Source organism: Tamandua tetradactyla, chromosome 7, assembly GCF_023851605.1.
Source record: "Tamandua tetradactyla isolate mTamTet1 chromosome 7, mTamTet1.pri, whole genome shotgun sequence".
Lineage (NCBI taxonomy): Eukaryota > Metazoa > Chordata > Mammalia > Pilosa > Myrmecophagidae > Tamandua > Tamandua tetradactyla.
The window spans coordinates 43,305,629-43,328,502 of NC_135333.1; the positions used below are offsets into that span (position 1 = coordinate 43,305,629).

General features: G+C 60.3%; 1 protein-coding gene across 1 annotated transcript in view; it reads left to right on the forward strand.

Moving 5' to 3' along the window:
* Positions 1 to 640: 640 nt before the first annotated feature.
* TAFA5 (TAFA chemokine like family member 5) overlaps positions 641 to 22,874 on the forward strand; it is a 126,333-nt gene continuing 104,099 nt past the window's right edge. The window contains exon 1 of the mRNA XM_077167858.1: positions 641 to 791. Coding sequence (XP_077023973.1) covers positions 701 to 791 — 91 coding nt within the window. The 5' untranslated portion in view covers positions 641 to 700. The remainder of the gene's footprint in view (positions 792 to 22,874) is intronic.

Genomic DNA, 22,874 nt, shown 5'->3' on the forward strand with positions numbered 1-22,874 from the left:
CGGCCTCGTCGCGACCGCAGCGGCGCGGGCTCGGGCGCAGGCGGCGAGGCGGGCCCGGGGGCGGCCGTCCGGGGAGGCCGCCCGCCACCCCCGGGCGCGCCAATTCGCGCGGCCGCGGGCTGCCCGGGCCGGTGGCGATGGTGCGGAGGCCCGGCGCCCGGCGCGCAGCCTCAAGCCTGGTCTTTGGCGGCGGCGGCCCGGCGGCCCCCTGAGTCCCGGGCCCGAGCGGGCGCGGGTGGCGGCGGCGGCGGCGGCGGGGCCGGGTGATCGGCGGGACCCCGCGCCGCGGGGCGGTTGCGCAGTCTCGTTCGGGCGGTCCGGACCGGCCGGCGCGTGGCTCCGGGGGCGGCGGGACCGATTCATGGGGCCGCGGCGGCCGTCGCCCCGCGGCCCCCGCACCCCGCAGCCCGCCATGGTGGCCGAGCGGCCGGAGCGGCGGCCGCCGCGGCCCGAGACTTTCTTCTAACCTCCCCGCCCCCCGCCCGCCCCCTCCCCGGCTCCCCCCGCCCCGCTCGGCTCCCCTCCCCCTGCCCAAAAAGACACCGATCGCCTCCCGGAGTGGCGCCTCCAGTCGCGGCGGCGGCGGCGGATGGAGGGCGCGAGCGGGCGGCCGCGGCGGCTGCAGCCGGAGGGGCGCTGATGCGGCGCCTGGACCTTCGCTGCGCGACTTCGGGGGCGTCGGCCGAGTTGGCACTCCGCGATGCAGCTCCTGAAGGCGCTCTGGGCACTCGCCGGGGCCGCGCTCTGCTGCTTCCTCGTCCTCGTCATCCACTCGCAGTTCCTGAAAGAAGGTAATTGTCCCCAGCGCTCGGCCCGGCTTCCAGCACGTTCCGCCAGCGCCGCGCTCGGTCGGGGCCCGGCGAGCACCACTGCGGGGCCCGGAGCGGCACGGCAGCGGCGGCGGCGGCGACTCTTATCTTGGCCGGCACTGAGCCTGTTGTCTCCGCGTCCTTCCGAGACTCGGCAGGCGCGAGGTCCGGGTGCGGGAGCACTGGTTCCTCCCGCACCGCCCTGCGAGCTCCGGCCCGAGCCGTGGCCGCCGTCCCCGAGCGCGTCCCCTGCCCGCCCGGCTCGGTGGTGCCCGCCCGCCCGCGCGCCGCTGTCCTCGGTAGATGGCACCAACGCTCCATGCCGGTCGGGCCCGGATTCGCCGGAGCCGGCGGCGAGGCCTGAGCTCCCGCGCCCGGCGCCCGGAGCTGCGCTTCCACGGAACTCGGGGCTCAGCTGCCGGGCCCCGCGCCAGTTGGGCCCCTCTCCTTCCTTGGGCTGTCCGAGACGGGGGCTCCCGAGTCTCTACACTTGGGCCTCGGCTGCAGATGTGCAGACCTTCGCGTCCCGAGGGGCTCTAAGAGCCAGGAACCCCTGCCCTGAGCACCGGGCACGGGTACTCAAGCAGTCAGGCTCCGGGGACCCGGGCAGCCTGGGCGCACTCCTGGAAACTTCCGGGCCATCCCGGCTCTGGGCTCCCCTCGCGCGGGCCCAGCTCACTGCGCTTTGATCTGGCCAGCCCGTGCCAGGCATAGACGCCAGAGGCGTCCACCGCTTATGGTCAGTCAGTGCTCGTTGCTTACCTCCAAAGGTCAGCTGGTGCCCCGCGCCTGCCAGCCGCGCCAGTGCTGTCAGGCTGGCAGTGAATGCCAGGCACAGAGTGAGCTGATGCAGCCGGGAACCTGGCGCTGCTTCTCATTAGCTCTGGTTCCTACAAAGGAGGGCTTTGCCAACTTCAGCTGCTTAGCTGCTAACTAACGAGCGGTTCGCTGCCTGGGGAAGCAGGTAGGGTGGGCAGAGGTGCCTGGGGGCCTTCCACTGGTGTAGTGTGGGTGGCAGGCAGGCAGAGGGAGCAGGCACGGAAGGGAGAGGTGGCCCTGGGAGGTGTTGGGAACAGGCCTGGCCTGCCCAGCAAGGTGGGTGAGATCCTTTCCTAAAGTTGCCTGCTTTCCCTCTGGCTTACTGACCCATTTCAGCAGTGGGTGGCCTCACCACCTGCCCGGCCATGGGTCCCCTGGTGCTGGCACTCCAGCCTTCCTGTTCCCGAGCCACTTGCCACAGCGCCCCTGAGGGCTGTCCTCTGCTGGCAGCCGGTGCCCACGCCCAGTGGACCATGGGGCCCGTCCAGTGTCCTCCAGGCCACAGTACCCCGAGCACTCTCTGACCCTTCCTGGGGAACTTTCCCTCTCTGGGGAATGAGCTGTCGGTGGAGGCGGTGTGCTCGGGTCTCCGTGCCCTCTGATGAGTTCGGAGGCCCCACGTGGGCCGCGGCTTTCTGTTCTGCTGGTATTTTCTCTCTGTTTTAAGTTGTGCTTAGCGACAGAGCAAAGACACAGGCTGTCCCAAAGGTGTGTGGGGACAGCTTCCTCTCTGGGCTGCCAGGCATTCAGGGGCTGGGTAGAGGGAAATGGCACTGTTTGATCAGGAAGAGAGAGTGGCAGTCTCTGGGATGGGAGGGGGAGGGTGGGGGCAGGTAATGCTGAATGATAGCTGTGTGCACTGAGCCGAGGAGCTCTCTAGCCAAGATTTCTTGACCACTCTTTGCAGGAACAAGTGTTTACCTCGAAGCAGCCACATAGGGGTCTTCCCCGTGCCCATCGCGGCCGGAGGGGCCATGGGCTGTGGGGCCGGGTCAGGTGCTTGCTCCGAAGGCACAGTTGCCTTTTCATCAGCAGCCGGGCTCGGGGGAGTCCAAGTGTGGGTGCACAGAGCCTGCGGGATCCGCAAGTCATGCTGTACGAATCTGAAAACTGTCCCGCCACTCCATGGGGTTCTGTATCCTTGATTTGTTTCTGGAAGGTCAGGACTTGAGCTCAATTCCTATCCTCGCTGAAATGATACCTGGGCCCAGGAACCCTGGGGGAGGCCTTGGGGACCTAAAGCGAAGCTTTGGGAACCGTGGCAGCCGATCCTGCCTGGGGCCGCCTCTGGAAACCTGGTTTCCGGGAGAAGATCGGGGACCCACGCCTGGTTGACCGGCTGCCGGCCCGGCCCACTTCCCAGCCACGCACCGGCTAGCAGGAGAGAGAGAGGGAGGCGGGCGGGTGGACAATTGTCACTTGTTGTCTGGGGATGACTGCAAAGGAGCTATTTAAATAGCCATTTCGCTGAATCTGTTTTTTTTCAGGGGTGAAGAATGGGGGGCCCCTGGAGCCGTTTTTCCACACTTGGGCTTTTGTGTGGAGCCGCAGGTCAGCTTGTGGCTAAGCCGTCCCCCTGGCCAGTCTGTCTGCCAGTGTTGCCGACCCTGAAGGCAGTGTGAACTCCAAGAGTGGACAGCCCACTCCGGACACGGGCTGTGGAGGGGACAGGGGCTGAGGGTGAGCTCAGCCTGTCGGAGCCCAGGCAGCCCCCAGCCCTCTCTGCCTCTCTCGAGGTGCTCCACTCTCCTCTGATGAGGGGGACCCTGCTTTGCTTCTAGTGGAGAGTGCATGTGTTTTGCTTTAGTGACCGCCTTCCAAGTGGGCTTGGATGGGCGTGAGGGGCACATGGGGACCTGGTTTAAAGCTGAGCACACAGTTGGGGAGCAGAGGGCAGCTTAGTTCTGTGCTCTGAGAAGGCCGAGGGCAGCCCGGCCTTTACTTCTGAGATGTACGTGGCCTGAAAGCACAGAATTATAAAAATATTTCCCACCTGCCCTTCGCAAAGACTTCAACATATTTTTCTCGGAGACAGATCATGGCACTGCCACAGAGGTTAGCAGGCTTCTGCTTTCATACGTCACATAATTGCAGGAATAAAGGGAAAGTCCTACAGAAACCTGAGCGACAGTATCAGCCACGGCCGCAGGGTGGTGGTTCGTGGGCTTTGGGAGCCGAAGCCGGTGCAGGGAGTTGGGGAAATGATTCAGCCCCTTCTCCTTCTGATATGCAGGGAGTCTCCCTTAGACGTGGAGTGGGGGTTAATGTCTATCTCTAAATCCTTTTGCTGGCAGGGGAGTGGGGAGGGGGGCTGCACCTGCTATGAAAATAAAGCTTTGTGTTCATGCTGAGAACTTGCTGGGGCAATGAGTGTGTGTCTGTGTTTGTGTCTGTTTGTCCTTGCGTGCATACCTGGGACCTTGACCCCAGAGCTCCTCTCCGAGCTGTGAGCTGGGCATGTTGGCCATGGATTTAGCATGCTGCCGAGTCACCTACTGATCTGCCAGCGGCGTGGATTCAGCAAACCTCTGGCCGGGGTGGGGGGGACGTGGGTGCTTAACCCTGCGAAGGCCGTGGGTGGTGCTGCTCAAATCACAGGTCTGAGCCCTGATGGTTGATTGGCACAGGCTGTGTGAGGTCAGCAGTCACCACAGCGTTTGCTTATCTCTTTTGTAGACTGGTGTATGTTTATACTTTTTAATGTATGGAGAATTTAGGCTTGAAAAGCACAGTTTCTGGCACCTTAGAGTCTCTCAGAAATATTTGTCGAACGTGAAAACTGTTTCCTGTCTCACACACACACACAAAGCCTGAGTGGGGTGGCGGGAGGGGGCTTGGGTGCAGCCCCCCCACCCCCACCCACTTTGACCCTTGCAGCTCACCCTGCCCGCCAGCGGGGGGAGAGTTGGGAGACCCCGCCTGAAGTCCTTCCAGGCCCAGGAACCTCCTGGTTGAGGCCTGAGACTGCCAGCTCCGCTCTCAGAGCCTGTTAGGAAGGAGAAGGAAAGTGCTTGTGGGGCAGGGATTCAAGTGCAGAGGGCATTCCAGGGCTGTTCTCCTAAATCCTACACCTGGGCCGGGCTCAGCTCCACCCGTCCACACTGCGGTGTATGGGCTCTGAGCCGGACCCAGTCTCCACCCATCTACACTGCGGGGATACGGGCTCTGAGCCGGGCTCAGCCTCTCCGCATCTACACTGTTGGGATGTGGGCTCTGAGCCAGGCCGCCTTCTCCTTGAGACTCGGGCCTGTGTGTAGAGGGGCCTCGGCTTTCAGGGGCAATGGGGGTCCCGAGTCTACTTCCTGGGTGCCTCCCTCTGGGAGGGGTGTAGGAGGGCTGGCAGCCGGAGCCTGGCCCCAGCTCCCAGCAGGCTATGTGAGCGGCCAGGCGGGTGTGATGGGCTGTCAGCGAAGGGGAATTGGGAAGGCGTTAAAAATAACCCACTCCTTTATCATCTTTACTATCGTTTCCTGTGTGACAAAGAACCTAAATAAACCCACATCATCCATAATGGGAATCTCATCCCCTGAGTGTCTGACAGCTGTAAAAGTTAGAAAAGTAAAAGGGACTGGCATGGAATGACACTCCTGAGAGGAGGTTGCTGGTCACGGCCTGACCAGGCGGTGCCCACACTCCAGGGCTTCTGTGTGGAACCTGGAGACCTGGGCAGGGCTGGCTGGGGGCCTGCTGGGTGTGCCGGGGCATCCACAGCCACGACACGCTGGGGGGCTCCCACTGAAGACCTCTCAGCCCGTGGGTGTCTCTGGGAACGCCGGCAGCCTCTGATCTTGCGCTCATTCTGAAAACGGTATTGGAAAGGCTGTCAGGGCAGGGGGATTGGAGAGAGCTGTGGGGGAGGAGAGGGAGGCCAGGGCCCCTCCTGGGTGAGTGCCAGGGTGGGCTCACGCTGCAGCCCCTGGGGCCAGGGGACACCTTGCAACTTTACGTTGCTGACCATTTTCATATGGGTGTTTATGTGTACACGTGTGTATACATACACATGGCCAAGAGGTTTGTGGACATGCCTCTGTGATGACACGTCCTTTAATCAGGTGCTGTTGCAGAGTCCTCTGTAGGGTGTTGAAAACCTAAGAGAATATATTATAATGTGAAAAGTCATGGAGCAATGGCGGTGCGTCTGTGTGTTACCTCTGGCTGCTGTTAGTTTGCCTCCGTGCTTTTGAGCCTGGAGTTTTGGTCCCTGTGAGATCAGATGTCATGATGCAGTCGCTGTCCTACAGTCCCCTCTTGGATGTCCTTCTTTTCATCCAGATGGCATCTGGGCCCTGAGCCAGGCTGCCCTTGACTGCTTCCCCGAGGAGATGGGGCCCAGACATCCCCAAGTCCCTGTCGGACTTGGAGGTTATGGGGAAGGCACAGGCACAGAGCTGCCTCTGATGCTATGCAGGGCAGGGGCTGGGCCGGCAGCATCTCCTGGCCTGGTGGCGTGGGCTGGGATAGGAAGGGCCGGTGCCTTGTGCTGACCAGGAAGTACCAGTGCCCAGCAAGGTTGCAGATGGAGGCCAGCGGATGGGCCAGACTCAGGCAGGGGGGGGTGCCCCCGTTTTTCCATGGGCAGATTCTGAGGTAAGCTAGGCAGCAGGGAGGGCAAATGGCCTCTGAAATTAGAAAATCAGGTAAGTTCTGGGCCTCTGAGACCCTCAGTCTCCTCCCTGGTGGGTTGGGAAGGTAATGGAAGCTAAAGCTCAGGGTGGCTGAGATAGGACTTGATGTAGAGGGGCGCTGAGCTGGACCTGGCCTCCTGGCGGCTGAGACTCTCACCTATTCTGTTTGTTGAGAGTACACTGGGGATGGACATGCTCCTGGTGAGGGCCAAGCAGTCTGAGTAGCCCATGGGTGATAGAGGTGGGCTTGTAGGACACGGGGCAGACGCCCAACCCCAAGGGCCTTAAGCCAATAAGAAATGAGCTGAAAGAGCATCAGGTGTGGCCAGACCCAGGTGACCATCTACCATGCTGAGATCTGATTCCTCACTCCCTGCCCCTTTTAGATGCCAGCTTCATTTTTGCCGGGACCCCCTCAGCCTGGGGTGCAGGTCACAACAGCCAGCAATTCCAGCCCCTCCTGCCCTGGCTCCACAGGGAAGGGTGAGGCCCTGATTGGGTAGACGGCATCAAGTGGTCACCCTGAGTGAGGGGGGACTTGGGGTGGACAAGCCCCCCAAAAACCATCTCAGGGAGGGTCCCTGCCCAAATGGACGTGTGGCTGGAGAGGCCAAAACTACACAGACCCACCTTGGACCCCAGCATGCCCGGGAGTCCAGGGCCTGTTCCTGGAGGAGGTGGCCCAGGAGAGAGCCGGAAGTAGGCTTGGGTGCCCATGGCTCTGAGTGGTGGTGAGTGCAAATGGGAGAATGTTCCGGTGGCCTGAAGTGTGTGCAGCTGCTGAGTCCAGGGCTCATCAGCCCAGGGATGTCCTGTTCTGTGGGACCTGCTGGCTGGGGAAGGGGTGTCGCGGGACCCAGCCTTCAGGAATGCTTTGGTTACTGAGTGTGAGAGGGGTCGGCAGGGGCCTGGCGAAGGGCTGATGCCCTTAACGGGTTTCGCCCACGGCAGCTGCGCGGGGTGCGGCGGTCAGCCTACTGTCGCCCAGGCACTTTCTGCTCTATTCCCTGGCAGTGGCCTTTCGTCCACACGAGAGCTTCCTCTTGTGGGCTCCGGGCGTGGCTTTGCTGGGTGGACCGGGTAGGTTGCCCTGTTGGAGAGGAAGGGACAGGCGTTCGTCGGGTGGGGGCTGAGGGATGGACCTCCCAGGATGAGACTCACCTGCCTGGTGCTTCCACTGCCCACCTCTGCCGTGGGGCCCGGGGGGGGCTCTCCTGGGAGCAGGCCTCGGTTTCCCTTTTGTGGCGGCTTTGCAGTAGTCAGCTGTCTGCCTCTGGGCTCTGTGACCCGGACCATACCCGTGGTGATGTCCACCTTCCCTAGGGCAGGTGGGACCCTCGGTTCAAACACAAGGTTGCAGGAAGTGGGGAGGAGGCTTTTCTGCAGCCTGAGCCCCCCTGGCCATCCCAGAGGCGTCAAAGCCATGGCCCAAGGCCAGTCCTCCATCCCTCCTTGGCCACAGTGGGCCCTGGTCTGGAGTGGTCTCCCTGCTCTGCCTCAGCGTGGTTGACCAGTTCTTAGGGGTGAGCAGCAGGCCATGTGGCTGGCCCACCGGCCGTGCAGTGCAATGACTTCTTTCTCACCACACGTGTGGCCATGCGCCATGGGTCTCAACGGTGTCAGGGGGGCGGGCAGGGCCCAGCTGTGCCCTGTGGCCACCACGTCCATCTCAGAGGCAGTGGTGGTCCTCGCTGAGCTGCTACCCTGCTCTTTGTCCCAGGCTGGCCCGCCATGCCACCGTGTGTCCCTGTGATACTTATTCTCTCCTTTGGCAGGTTGAGTCTCGGTGTGGACACCTCCTGAGGACGTGGTGGGTTGGCATGGCCATGGAGGCAGGCGCCTAGGACTGCTAAGCTGCCTGTAGGCAGGGGTAGCACAGACACCTCGCTTGATGGCTGCATCTCTGTTTGTGTGCTCCAGCGCAGGTAGCCCCTGCATCTTGGTGGTGAAGGAAAGCCGACCCGTTTGCCAGGCCTGTGCACAGGACTCCCATGGAGCCATGGCCTTTGGGGCAGGTCAGGTGTGGGTGGCAGGTGGGCGTCCCGGGCACACACAGCCCCAGGTGTGAGGAGGGGCTGCCGCCCCCTGGCCCTGCATCTGAGAGTCCCCAGGCCGTGCTGGCAGGGGACCTCAGAGAGACCTAGGTGGCCCTGTGGGAGGAGCCGAGGCTATTCCTGCCCCACTGGCTTCTGGATCTTGTGGCTCCCACTTCCCACCTGCCACCCCTGCACCTACACATTCCAGAGCAAAGCAGGGTATCCGAGGGCATCTGCTGCTTGGAGAATAGAACCTTGGGGCTACCTCCTCTGAAGTCACCAGGCACATGAGAAGTGGAGGGCCAAGGCAGCACTGGGCCCTTCTCCTCCAGGGGCTTGGGGTGGACTGTTGGCCCCTCGTGCCTGTTCTCAGGGGAGGAGGCACTTCCTTGCCTCGGCCTGCCTGAGCTACAGGGAGGACTTGTGACCCCAGACTCTGTTCCCTGTGCCTTCCCCGCCTCCGTCACAGGCACAGGACTAGAAGTGCCCTGTGATTGGGCAGCCTGGTGGTAGGGGGTATGGAGGGGGGAGGGGAATAGAAGGGGGAGGGGGACAGGGGGGAGGGGAACAGAGGGGGAGGTCCTGGCCTTGTATCGGGCCAGCTTTGCCTTGGGGTGGGGGTAGAAGCCCCTCTGAGGACATGGGCCTGGGGCCTTTGGGGAGTATGTTTTGCTGCCACCTCATGGCTCCTCAGAGCACACACATGGGGGGGTTATTTCATGAAATTGCCCCCTCCTTCCCTATCCTCTCCCTCCCCCTGCCCCCTCCTTCCCCTGCCCTCCCCCTCCCCTGCCTTCCCCTCCCCCTCCCCTCCCCTCCCCTTCCCCTCCCCCTCCTCTCCCCCTCCCCTGCCTTCCCCCTCCCCCTGCCCCTCCTTTCCCCTGCCTCCTTCCCTGCCCTTGCCCTCCCCCTCCCCCTTCTTCTCCCTCCCCCTCCCCCTGCCCCTGTCCACCCTTCAACCTGCTTGGGTCTGCTTGTGCAGGGCCTTGCAAACCAGGCCCGATTGTGAGAGCACCCCCGGTAGGAAAATGGGCTCCTTGAAGGGTCTCGGCCCCTCCTTGGGATTCTGGACCAGCAGGGCTGGTTTCCTGATGTCTGGGTCCAGCAGCTGGACTCTAGGCCGCCAGTGCCTCCTGTGCCGCGGCCCCAACCCCAAGGCACCCTTCTTCCCAGCCCGGGGTAGTGGGTCTTGTGGGCAGACTGGGGTGAGCCCCTGCAGTCGGTACCGAAGAGTCCATCACCAGGACTCTGGGCCCCCGTGGGCAGCCTCAGCCCTGCGCCTGGATATATTTAGAAGAGGTCACGCGGCCTTGGGAATACGCACTTTTTCAACATCAGCTTCTGCCTCGAGCAGGCGGATTTGATTAGCCAGCTGCCATTCTCCTCCTCCGGGCACAGAGGCGGCTGAGCAGCCTTAGAGTCACCTCGCCGGGGATCCCAGAGTCAGCATGGAGATGGTCCAGCCCCTGATATCCCTCTTCCTAGCCCCTCCTGTCCCCAATGGGCCCTACATCACAGCTCCCTGCTGCTGGGACCGATTGCCTTGGCGACGACCTTGACAGACAGGCCAGCCTCCATTGGGCATGTACTTATTGAGTGCCTGCTGCATACCAGCCATGGACTGGGTGCTGAGGGACGACAGACAAGTAAGAGGACGCCCTGGCCCACAGGGGCTAACGGGCCAGGGAGTAGGTGGTCTCTGGGGTTCATGTATGTGAAAACACCCTGAGGATGGGGGCTTTCTACAGATAGGTGCACACACATCTGCACACAGACATCCAGAAGGGGTGCACACCGTGAGGAATTGTAACATCTGTGCACGTGTGTATATGTGCATGTCACTATGTGCATATTTATGCATGCATGTGTACATACATGTGTACATGTGTGCACATGCGTGTGGAGGCTCAGGAAGGGTGCCCATGGCAGGGTCTGTCCTGGTGGGTCCTCCACCCCTCAGCTGGCAGGAGCAGGGCTCAGGCAATGTACAGCCAGGGCCCGGGACTCTCCTAGGGAGGCTGGGCTTCCCGGAAGTGGGGGCATGGGAAAGTAGCACAGCTGAGGAGATCAGGTTTGGGGTGGCCTACCCTGAAACCCTTAGCACCCCTGGACCCTTTGGTTCAGTGTTTCCCAAGCAGCCATGCACCTCTATGGATGGGGAAGGTGGTTTGCGCAGTGCGCGGACAGATTTATTTCTCTATGCTGGCAGTGGGTTGAATTTCACGCCTGCCCCCGGGGAGGGCCGAGGGAAGTTCCACTTTAATGGGAAGTGATGCCACGTTTGGAAGACACTGTGTCAGTTCCCAGACTATTGAATACCTCCCGAGAGTTGGGTCCAGAGGAGAGCCAAGCTGAGGGGTATGGCTGGACAGGCAGGAGGGGTGCTGGGGCGGGCCTGGGCAGTGAGCCTGGGCCTCTGTGGGCAGTGGGCAGCCTGAGCAGTTCTGCAGCAATGTGGGAGGTCGAGTCCAGGCTTGGCCTGTGGCAGTGTGGTCAGCCCAGTGCCTGTGCTCAGGATGGCTGTGGGTGAAAAGCCCTATCACTATTGGCCATTGGACAAGGGGGCTGGCATGGGCCCTCCCTTCAGGGGTGACCCCTCAGTACCCCATGCCCAGCCACTGTGCTACTGTGGTGGGCTGTCCCATGACACCCTGGGCAGGGGCTGCAGGCTCCGTGACCACCCTGCTGCCTCCACCTCGGCCTTCTCACTGTCCCTGCCCTGACCCTGTTCTGCCCATCAGAAGGGAGCACAGCCTCCCTGGAATGGTGCTGCTGGGCTTACGTGGCATGGCTCCAACCTGGAGGTCCCTGGCCAGCCCCTCCCACTGCCCCATTCTGGGCAGGCCCTGTCCCCTGCTGGGCCACCTGCCTGCTTGTCCTTCAGCCTGCCCCCCTCCCACTCGGGGTTGGGGCCTTGGACCCAAACTGTACTTCGCATCCCTGCCCTGGTGACCTTAGGGCCTGGAGCTGCAGCACCCTTTCCTGGTTCAGCTCCTGCCTTTGTTTTGGGGTTCTCTTGGGGGTGTGTGGGCCCAGTATTGTCATAGGAGGGTGGGGTTGTCCTTTGCCAGGAGGGGCTGCCCTGAGGTCCTGTTCCCCCCTCTAGGGGCCTGGGCAGGACAGCTTGCTGAGCCCCTGGGCTGATCAGAGAGGCCAAGCTCACCTCCAAGTGCCACCAGCCACCCTGGGCCCCAGTGCATGTCCGAGGGAGCCGCTGGCAAGCATCCGCTTGGAAGTTAATTGTTCGTTCTTTTTTCCCCAAAAGAAAACTGTGGAAAACTCCTTGACATTTGTTCCCAATCGCCTCCAAGGCATTTCTGATTCCAACTGGGATAGGCTGTTCCCAGCATTAGCAGCTACCTGCCATTTTATTAAAACCGTGTTTCTGGTGTTTATTGTTGGTTTATTATTGATGAACTGACTTCTGTAGCAGAAACTCACCTATTTGTATTTTTCTTCCATTTTGTTGCTCAGCAATGAGAACAAAGTGCGAGGTTGTTTTTCTGCATTTTGAGACATTTTCCCCTTTCTGGGAGTGACCAGAGCTGTAGAGGGGCGCTACCTGTTCTCTCCACTGTGCCTTCTGGAGTGGACTATGGTCCTGCAGACGGCTTAGGGAGCAGGAGCAGGCAGCGTGGGGCCCACGTCCCTGGAGGCATGTGGAGGCACCTTCCAGCAGGGGCGTCTAGCACCAGCGCAGCCAGTGGGGCCCGGAGGTGGCCCCCTGCAGGCCAGCTCATGGTTCCCCCAGCCTGGAGAAGCGATGCTGCCCACCTGCCCCACAGCCACCTACCCTTGCCTATGTGTGTCCCTCTGGGCTGGGCCCCCTGCCCACCCTGTCCTGCTGTCCCCCTGCAGCCCGCTGGCTCACAAAGGACGCTGTCCAAAACAGCATGGACAACACAGGCGGCCTGGAAGAAGTGACCCTGAGTAGGTATTTTTATGAGCAAACGGCACCCTGGATGCCCGGAACGGAGGGGTGGGGATGCCTGGCCAGGTGGAGGCTGGCCACGTGGGTCTGGCTTGACCCCTGCCCTGGAAGCCTGGCTCCAATGGCCCAGAAGTTGCCCTGAGAAGCTGAACCTCACAGTGGCTGACCCTGTGCTCACACCGCTCCGTGGACTAACACCTCTTCATAGCCTAACTCCTCTAGCACCCCTCTCACTGTGCAGGCCCTTCTCTCCCTGCTGGGGTCCCCCAGGGGCCAGTCTTGACCCCACCTCACTAGTCATGTGGGCTGACTGACGCACAGACACACAGTCTCCCCAAGAGGAAGGTGATGGGGAGGGTGGAAGGAACCTGCAGTGATGGCTGAGGCCACACCTGTGGCTCCTGCTAACCCTCCCAGGTGAACTCTCCCCATCTCCCTCTGCCTATCTTTCCCCTGCCCACCCTCTGCTACCCCCCTCTCTGCTCTGGGATGAAGAGCCTGTGCTGTCCACACTGTCCCATCTCCTCCTTGTGTACACACCTCTTGGGAGGCTCCCTCCCCATCTCCCCTCCTCTCTCACCTGCTCAGCCTGCTCAGTAACTGGTTGGGTACCTGGTTTGGACAGGTGGGCCCTTCCCAGGGGGCCTGGGTGCTCTACTTGCTTTCAAGGCTGCTCATGGAGGGGCTCTTAGAAGACACACCTGTTTCAGCAGAGGTCAGGCACTCACTGCAGAGGCTTTGGAGCCGATCTGGTCACGATATTTGATCTGCGTTTAAGGGGCCTGGACCACGGAGGTCAGCCCCAGCTCGCTGCACAAGGGAGCGTGGAAGGGCCTCTGTCTGCAGCCTGGGCAACGACATTCTTCCAAAACCCAGTCCTGTAGCAAACCCAGAGCCGGGTCTCCTTGGCTCATAGAGCAGTCCCATGTTGACTGTCACCTTCTGGGGCTGATCTTGGCTGCCAAGCTGCCTGGCCTTAGAGGATCCCACAGACAAGGGGATCCTCTAGGGGCATTTGGGATACACAGGCAGGGGGCCACATTGTCTGCTCCCAGAGCTGAACACACACCCACAACGAGCATGCATGCATGGCCTTGCACGCATGCACACACGTAGCCTCTGGCTGCCATGCTTCTTGGTGGAAAGCAGCCACTGGGCACTGGGGTGGGTGTGGTGCCCCAATGTGCAGGGCATCTGGTGACCCCTGGCTCCAAACAATCCATCCTGTGGGCGGCCTTGGGGTAGCCCTGGCTTGGACTCCTACAGCCTCTGGCACCTGGCTGTGGGGCCCAGGGGTAGGCATCCAGCCCTTTCTATGCAGAGCCCTGGGTGCGGCTGGGTGGTCTCTACATTCCCTCTATCCACAAGGCTAGGTACTCCATCAGTAGTTTGGAGGGGTGGACAGGTGGAAAGATCTGGATGGACAGAAAGGACAGGCACATGGGTAGATGGTTGTCCTGGCATGTCACCGTGGCAGTGCCGGCCAGGAGGCCCTTTGGCATATAGACCTGGGGAAGGAGTACTGCTTGCAGGTGGACCCAGGCTTGCTCATGGGCCCATTCATGCTCTACCCAGAGGAGCCCTTGGCCCACAGGGCTGCCTGCCCTGCCTGCCGGGAAGGAGCTCTTCAGGTTAGCCGCCCCTGGCCCTCGCCAGGCCAGCCGAGCCCACGTAGGGTGTTTCTGGAGGGTTCCTGGAGCTGTGTGACCCTGTCTGAGCCCTGAGCGACTTGAGGGGAATGAGGGGAGGGGCCGGCTCCAGGTCTGTAGCCACCTCCCCTCTGGCGGCTGTGGTTTGCCCAGGTGTCGTCCTTATGCCTTTGCAGGGGAAACACCGCCAGGCCAACAGAAGAGACACCACCGTCCCCGCTAGCTGGCTCCAAACTTATGGGGCACCCTATTCCCCTCAGCATCGCCCCCCTGCCTGCGGTTCCTCTCTCCCTCCCACCCAACTCCAGGGAGGGTGCAAGTGTCCCCATCTGCTCCAGATGGCGTTTGCCAGCAGTGGAGGCAGAAGCTGACGAGCCCGCGTGCATGCGTGTCATGGAGAGAAGGGAAGTAGCTGCGCAGGCGGCTGCCCAGAGGATTGACAGGCCTTCTGAGCCACGGAGCCCAGAGCTGGTCCCGGGACCCAGCCAGGGCTGTGGGTATGTGTGGGAGCACCAGGCACGTCTGAAAGCAAAATGTGCCCTCCTGGGTGTGCAGGTGACCAGCCATGGTGGTGGGCAGCCTGGCCGCTGGACAGACCATTTTGGGGGTGCACTGTGCCTCTGGGTGCAGTTTCCAACAGCTTGGAAAATCCCATGTGCTGTTTAATTAGTGGCTCTGCACATTGACATCATATCGTGCAGTAATCCTTTAAGAACGAAGATTGTCTCTAACTGGAGCTGAATTACAAGCTGAATAAATTAAAACTTCCAGTACATGATATCTTGTAGCCTTATTAAGTGACAGGATTATGCAAAAAGTCGTTATGTTTGCTAATGTGACTTGCGTGCGATCTGCTATAGGACATTGTTTCCCCCATTCCGTGCTGTTTAAGCTCAACTCCGAGGGAATTAGTGGCATTACTGTTTAAGTCTTAACTTTTTTTGTTAAGAAAGAGTGTGGCGAAGCTTTTGAAATGTGTCTTGAAAGCAGTGCCTGAACTTACAAGGTTTAACACGGGGAATTTCAAAGTTCCTCCAATCTGCAGATATTGCAGTAGTTGTGTCGATAGATTTCTTTTTTTGCCTCTTGTTTTCCTGAAAGTCATCCCGATGCATTTATTCCAGCCTGGAGGAAGCGGGAGGAGGCAAGGGTGAGCCTCGTTCCTGGCACCCACCTGTGCCGTGTTGTCCGGAAGCTGCTGCACCTTGACCCTCCAGGTTGGCCCAGCTTAGCCAGGATTAGTCAGCTCCCCATCGCCCCCCCTCCCCGCCCCCGCCCCACCCCACTGCCTCTCGTGGCCTCGGCCGGTGCAGATTGCTGCTCCTTGATAAAGCACATTGCCAGCTGTCTCAGGGCAAGCACAGTGGTGGTGCCATGCTTTTATCACTTTTAATCTGCAGTGCCCAGGACTTGGAAGGTGGCCGGCAAGTCTTTGCAGAAGGCCTGGGTTGCAAATTGTTTACAGTCGAGAGTGCAAATCATCTTGGGCCTGGAGTCCAGGGTTCTGGCCTTGTTTGGACAGGAGCCCAAGTCACCCCTAAAACCAAACGCTGTGCAGGTGGTCCCTACTCGAGCACAGCGGCTGTGTGAGCCCCTGAGCGCATGCTTGGAGCCCTGCTCGGTCGCCTCCGAGCATCCTGCCGGGCCGGGCGCTCTGGTGAAGGGGCAGGGAGCTGGGGCAACTGTGCTCTCTCCCCTCTCTGTAAACCAGGACCATGTTTTCTGCTGCATTCGTGGAAATACAGTGTATGTGAATTTTGACATTTATTTGAGATTCCAACATTTTGTTTTATAACTTTTTGTGTATATATTTATATATGCCAAAAAGTGGTCTTCTAGTTTAGTTTCCTTGTAAGCCACTGCAAACGCTTCTTTCCAGTTTGGAGGGAGAGGAAGCCTCCTGTGTTCTTGCTCCATTTGTCCATCTAGGGTCTTGCGTACTCCCTGCCCTCCCAGTGGTACCCCCTTACTCCCGTCACCTGGGCCTGCATTCTGGACATTCTGGACGTGTCTGCTTCCCTGCCCTCTGTCCCTGGCTGGCCCACACCCCCAGGGACCCCCACTCCTTGCAGCTTGTTCAGTACCATGATGTCCACACCCGCTTCCCGCTCACAGGCTCCTGTGCCAAGCCCAGGACGGGCAGTAGCCTTGGCGGCCGTCTGTCTCAGCCACATAGCCCAGCCCTCTGAGTAGCCTCTCTTGGGCTCTTCCTGGCTGGCTCTGGCCCTGGCAGCGGAGGCCAACCGTGCTGAGACAACCTTGGGACATAGGGTCGGGAGGGCGGGCCTGGAGAGTCTTCTGTAGGTGGACTCCAACGGCAGAGAAGGGGGCCTGGCTCGGTCAGACATGCAAGGCTGGGGAGGTGATCCTTGGTTAGGAAGCAGATGACATGAGCACAGGAGTTCCGTCTCACGCGGAGTCAGGGGCTAACTTCCTGGGGGCGTGGGAAAGGCCCGGAGGCTTGGAGGCCCTGGGATGACCTGGTACTGCGGCGCTCTGCCAGTGCAGGGGCCTGGCTTTCAGGGGCAGGACTGGCCTTACCCTCACCCAGATGTGTGGGGGCCCCTAGGCCTGTGACCAGACATCGTTCACACTTGAGAGCTGAGGCAGGTGGGTGAGCCTGGGAGAGGGCCATCAGCTGGGAGAGGTGTGCAGGGAGTGGGGTATGGAAGTGAGGGTGGCCCTGGCCTTCCCAGGCCCTGCGTCCTCAGGTGTCCAGGGCAGGCTTTGTTTCTGGGTCCTTTAGGGCTGGGTGTCGCACTTGGCACTGTCAGTGTTTGGGAGCAGGCCTATGACTTAGGACCCTGAGTGGCACCACTGGCCTCTGCCCACTGTATACTGTTAGCAAACTTCCCACCAGCACATCCCAAATGCATCTACCCTACATGTCTGCAGAGTTGTCACATGGCCTCTGCATCATTGTCATCCCATAGGAGCCCTGCAAGGAAGAGGGTACCCATGCAGCTGGGGCAGCCCAGGGCCTGTGCCGCTCGGATTCCTTTGGGGTCTGCAGCATGTGCTTGGGGCTCTCCCTGCTGAATGACTCTGTCAGATGGGTGCTCTTTTGGGGTGTCTCCCAATTGCTACCAAAACCTCAAACTCCATCAAAAATCAAACAGCATAAGGCAAATAGTCTGCACACATCCACTCAGGGTGCCCTCCGTGGCATGGGCCTTTGTGCCCGTCACAGGACCCTGTCACATTTGGTGTCACACTGGGCATAGGGCACCTTGTGATACCCGAGTCAGCAGCCCTGGGGGTGGGGTGGGGTACGTGAGGGTCAGGTGACCCTCCTTGGGGAGGGTGGTATGTAGCTGGGGGCTCTGTTTCACTGCCTTTGGGCAGAGGCCATGTGTACTAACCCCTGGTGACATGGTGGGCACCCGTTCTCTTCTTGGTGGCAAGGAGACCCCAGGATGGCAGCCAGGGCCAGGGTAGAACCCCAGCCTCTGAGTCTGGCATGCTGGGGCTCAGAGTGGAGATAGCTGCCTGCTTGGAAGGTGAATGGGGCCTGTGCTGGCCACTGTGGCCACATGCACAATCAGTTCACTCTCATTTTCAGCCTTTTAAAGGCATGTGTGTGTTTGTATATATTGTATATACATTTTTAATATATATCTTAGTGTATATGTATATATTTATAGCTCATGCGTTTGTGTTGCACCGAGTTCAAAACATACAAAATAGCATATTGCAAAGTTGCCTCTTCTCTCTGCAGCCACCCAGCTCTCCCCCAGGCGGCCTCGTTAGCCCCCTGATGTGCACTTTGTCGTTGTGTACAGGCATACACAGCTCATACCTGGAGGCCCATGCTCACACTGTTCTGGGCTCTGCTCCTTTAACTCCTTCTGGAAGACTGCATGGAAAACCTTCTCACCCTCCACATAGTTGCACTTGCGAGTCCAGGGCGGCTGGGGCCCTGGAGCCGCAGTGACGGAGAGTGGGCAGATAGGTCCAGCTCAGGAAGGCCCCTGCAAATGTCCAGGGCCCCTGACATCCACCCGGATTTCCCCCAGGCCACTGCAGTGCCCCAGGGGCTCCAGCCTGGGAGTCTGCTCCTGGGTCTTTCCTGCCCCCTGCACCCACCTTCTGGTTGGCCTTAAGCTCTCCTGTCCTGTGGATGGTCGGTGGGTCTGGGAGGTGTGTGAGCTCCAGGGTAGCACGGGTGCTGTGGTCCTCCTGTGTGCCCTGGCCATTCCCTCCTCCAGCCTCCTGCTCCCCTCCTAGGAGGGCAGCGGTGGGGGGCTGGGGCCAGGGCAGACTGTGCACTTCTTCTGGGGTGGGGGTGGGAAGCAGAGATACCTCGTGCCTTTGGAATGGAGGGTTCTCTGAGCTTCAGGGCACAGTTTCCTCTTAGACTGTGAGGAAAGGGGGTGGATGACAATATAGGGTGATGATGGCGACGAGGGAGACACCACTGGAGGAGTTGGTCTCCAGAGGCTTGTAGTGATGATGGTGGTGACGATGGTGATGGTGATGATGGTGATGGTGACGATGATGGTGATGATGGTGATGGTGGCAATGAGGAGACCCTGCTGGAGGAAGTGGTCAGGAGAGGCTCATGGCCTGGGGAAGGACGCCTGGCTCTACTGTCTCGGGGGGGCAGGGAGGAGACAATGGAGAGATGACTCAGCACAGTGAGCTGATGAGTCAGCATAAGGTCAGACCTTGGGGTGACTTGGAGCTGCCGTGTGTTTGGGCTGCAGCGTGACAGCTGGCCCTCCCCTGGGAGTCCTTCTGAATATCACGGCCTTTCTGGAGGGCACTTGAGGCCTTGAGACCAAAGACCTTGGAACCTTGAACAGCTCACACTCTGACCCAGAAAGCCCAGCACCAGGGGTACCACCAGAAGGGTGGGTGTGACCCAAGGGAGGGGTTGTCATCAGCCGGAGCTCCTGGGAGCAGAGGCGACTTAGTCGACCCTGTGGGTTGCCAGATGGGGAGACAGACACAGCCAGCGAGCAGCGCAGCAGGACCACGACAAAGGGAGTGATGTTTTGCAAACTGGAAAAAAGTCCATTCAGCTGGTATGAGCAGGGATCCCAAGCTGCTACAGAGGCTCGTGTTTCATATTCAGATACATAAAGAGATGTCCCAGGGAGGCCTCAGTTTCCTCTTGCTGCCCGGAGTGGCAGCTGAGTGAGTGTGGGAGTGTGGACACCCAGCAGTCAGGGTCGGGAGCAGGCAGGGTGCCCGGGCCTTGGAAAGGGAGAGGGATTGGCTGATTCAAACAAAATATGTTGCCCCTTTTGCTTGTGCTGGGCCCTGCCCTGTCCTGCCACCCCTGGGTGAGTGGAGCAGGAGGGTGTCCTTGTCTACTTAGAGAAGTCGTGGCCCCTGGCTGATCCTCTTGCTCAGGCTGTGCTGAAGGCAGAGCCTTCTCTGCTCCCAGGCTGAGCAGCTCAGAGCTCAGGTGTGGAGAGGCAGCAGGGCAGTGCATGGGTGAGGGGCACAGCACATCATGCCCAGGACCACACAGGCCCACCCAGCTCCTGACAGTGCAGGGTCCCTGCCCTGCATGGCTCCTGCCTCTGTGTTCAAGAAAGTCCTCTCATCCCATTTCTGAATTATTTTTCTGATCTAATGTCACGAGCTATCTTTTGCTACATTTTTAGAAACTCAAGAAACATACGAAGAGTCCTGCTAAGTAACTGCCAGCCACCCACTGGGCAGGCAGAGCTGCCTTGGACTTTTCCCGGGGTCCTTCCTTCCAGGCTTTTTACTCAAAGTTGAAGCCAGTGGCGTAAACACAGTTTAGAGCAGTTTTTGTTTGCTGTGAATTTTACACTTGCAAACACCTCTCTTTGAAGGCCGTAATGCCTCTGTAGGAACGTGGCCTGGCTCACTAATCTGCCCATTCCTTGGGGCACTTGGGTTGCCTGGAATTTGGGAAGTTGTCTTGGTGTTTCTTTCTTCTCCCAAAAATGATCTGGCTTTCCCGGACTGGGAGGGCCAGCCTCCTCCTTGGCTGGCGCAGGGTGGGATCTGCCCTCCGGGGACGCAAAACGGGGGTGGGAGGGGCAGGGAGGCTTTTCTGCATGGTGGGCTCAAACCCCTCCTCCCACCAGGCCCCCCCCTTGGGCCATGCCCAGGGAGCCGGCCCTGCCCAGGTGACCAGGGAGCTACCCTGAGGGACATTGCCACTGGGCAGGGGCCCATCTGCGGGTTGGCGGGGCTAGAATCGCTACTAGATGCCACATGTTATTTCACATGCACACGTGGGATCACCGCAGCCCCTTGTGGGTGCCCACCCAGGGAGGGGGGAGGTCCATTCCCACAATGACACTCAGAGGCGCAGGATGCCAGGCGCCTGGGCTCAGGAGTTGGGGGGCGCCCTGGGGATTCTGTGGGCAGGTGGGCTGGCCCCGTTGGGTGGGTCCTCACTGTGTGTGAAACTGGATATGTCCTTCCCAGCAGCTGGGCTTAGGGTCCCCCCTTCCATGCCTGTGAGAGCCGGGACCAGTGACTGCATGTAAAGGCCATGCCGGAGTACAGGGGCTCTGTCTGAGGGCCAGGCAGCTGTGGGCAGGGAATTCCAGGTGTGGTCCTCACCCTGGGCAGGCACCAGGCCTGGGAAGAGGTGAGGGCTCCTGCTGGGGTGTTGCATGGGCAGGTGCTGGGATGCTGGGACAGGGCTGTGACGTGCCCTGTGGCTTTCCTTGATGTGCCCGTGGGATGTGGGAAACGTCAAGGACTGCTGTTCCCATGGGGTGTCCCCATGCTTGGGGTCGGGGCAGTGTGCCCCTTTTATGTTTATGCAGAAAAGTGCCCTGTGGGAAACACCTGGCCTTCCTCATCATGACCTTCCTTGGCTGGGCCTGAGCCGAGGCCTGGGGGGGAGCTCTGTGCATTCGTGTAAGCCCCGCAGCTGTCCCAGGTGCAGGGACTCGAGGCCCCGGCTCGGAGCTGCAGCAGCTGGTGCCCGGCCCAGCTGCATGTGTCCTCGGAGGTGGCGAGCACACGCTCGGTTTTGCAAGTCAGGTGGACCCAGATTAACTGAGCACATTGGAGAGTTTTACACGCCTCTCATCCACCATCTACCAGGTGCTTACTGGGGGCAGGCGGGGACGGTGACTCATGCAGAGGAGGGCAGGGCCATTAGGGTCCTTAAGGACCCTTCCGAAAGGCGAGGGAGAGTGTAAGAGATGAGAGGTGGAGACCTGTAGAACTGGATGTGCTCTTGTTCATTCTCCCAATAAAAACATGTTTTCCAAAAAATGCAGAGATGTTCATTTTGGAGAACTGGGAAAAGAGGTAAAAGGAAGACAGAAAGTTCCCACATCCCCCCTGTGGAGAGGGCGAATGCTCATCTGCTGCCATTAGAGTCCGCGGCGAGCCCTCTGCCGAGGCCCAGGGTGTCTGCACGTTCATGTCTCAGACCCGGTTCCCGAAAGAGAGTGAGTGTTGGGACATGGTGCAGGTGCTTTCTGAGTTGGGGGGTTTGTGGTGTCTCTGCCCCTGTGCAGTGACCTCCCCGTATGCAGAGCTGGGGGCTCACCTCCACCCCTCAGTCACACAGGGCCGAGGAGACTCGGTGAGAGGGAGAGGATAGCGTGCCCAGGGCACAACACTCGGGTTCCACGGTGGGCATCCCCTGCTCCCAGGCTGGATTGGACACTGACCTTGGGCTGTGGGAGATGCTGGCCAATGAGTCAGGGAGTCCAGCATCCAGGCGCAGGGGCAGCGTGCTGGAGGACAGGCCACAGGCAGGGAGGGGTCAGGTCATGGGCTCCGCAGGGACAGGATTCGTTCGCCCCAAGCTTGGAGGCAGAGGGATGTATCTTGGAGCATAAACGCGGAGTAGTGGCCCAGCAGGTGTGTGCGACCCAGCAGGTGTGGCCCAGCAGGGGAGATCCAGCAGGGGTGGCCCAGAAGGTGTGGCTTGGCAGGAGTGACCAGCAGGTGTGAACTGGCAAGTATGTTCCAGCAGGTGTGGCCCAGCAGGGGTAGCCTTGTGCCCTCAGATGAGACAGGTATGGCTGGGGTAGCTGCATGAGGAATAAGGTGGGCCCCAGGCTCATTGACCTGCTGGGCTACACACTTGTGTTTTCTCCACTTTGTTGCTGTTTCCAATGCTGAGTCAAGGAGCCCAGGTCCTCCATGGGACGATGCCACCCTGACCACCCTCCCTTCTGGCATGTGCATCTGCCCTGTACAGCCTGAACTGTAGAGGGGCAGGGACTCCCTCTTGCAGAGCTGTGGGGTCCGGCTTTGTCCCAGGTGCCATGGGGCACCGGGCACCAACTGATACCAGGGGCCCCATTTGTCTGCATGTGGCCCCAGGACCCGGCGCTGTCTGGGCAGGAGGGTGGCAGTGCCCTCTGCCCCTGTTCCAGAGGCATGGCCTCTGCAGATGAGCCTCCTTGGTGCAGTGAAAGGACGTTTGCTCAACAAAGCCCCGGGACGGTGTCTCTCCCAGACTGTTTTGAAAGAGGTCCAAGGGGTCAGGGCAGGCAGGGTGGGCAAGGGTGCCTGACCCCCAGTGCCCGCTCTCCCAGCAGATGAATCTTTGCATGTGTGCTTCTACAGGTAGACCTGCACACAGACCTCGGCTCACATTCGGGCATGGGGGAGGCCTTCCTGGTAGAGGTGACATCTAAGCTGGGATTGGAAGGAATGTGGAAAACCACAGAGGGTAGTGGTTCAGTGTACCTGCTTAGATGATGTGAGGTGGCCGTATTCCTACGTGGAGGATGCTGGGGAGTCATGTGTGAGGCGAGTAGCTCCAGGCTAGTTCCTGGGGTGGGCCTGAGTGCCCGCCTGAGGCAGAGCTCAAGGGTTCCCCCTGTCCTTGAGGGTAGCAGGGCAGCACCTCTCACTGCTGAGAAGGTGACTCTCTTGGCAGGGCGCAAGTCCCCCAGCCCACTCCCCACCCTGTCCTCTGCAATGAGCCCCTACCCTGCTCATCCCACATTCTGTACCGCCCCCTGCCCCACCATACCCCTCATCCTGCATAAAAGTTTCCTGAAGGGATGCCAGGCCTCAGCCCCTTTTCTGAGGTCACG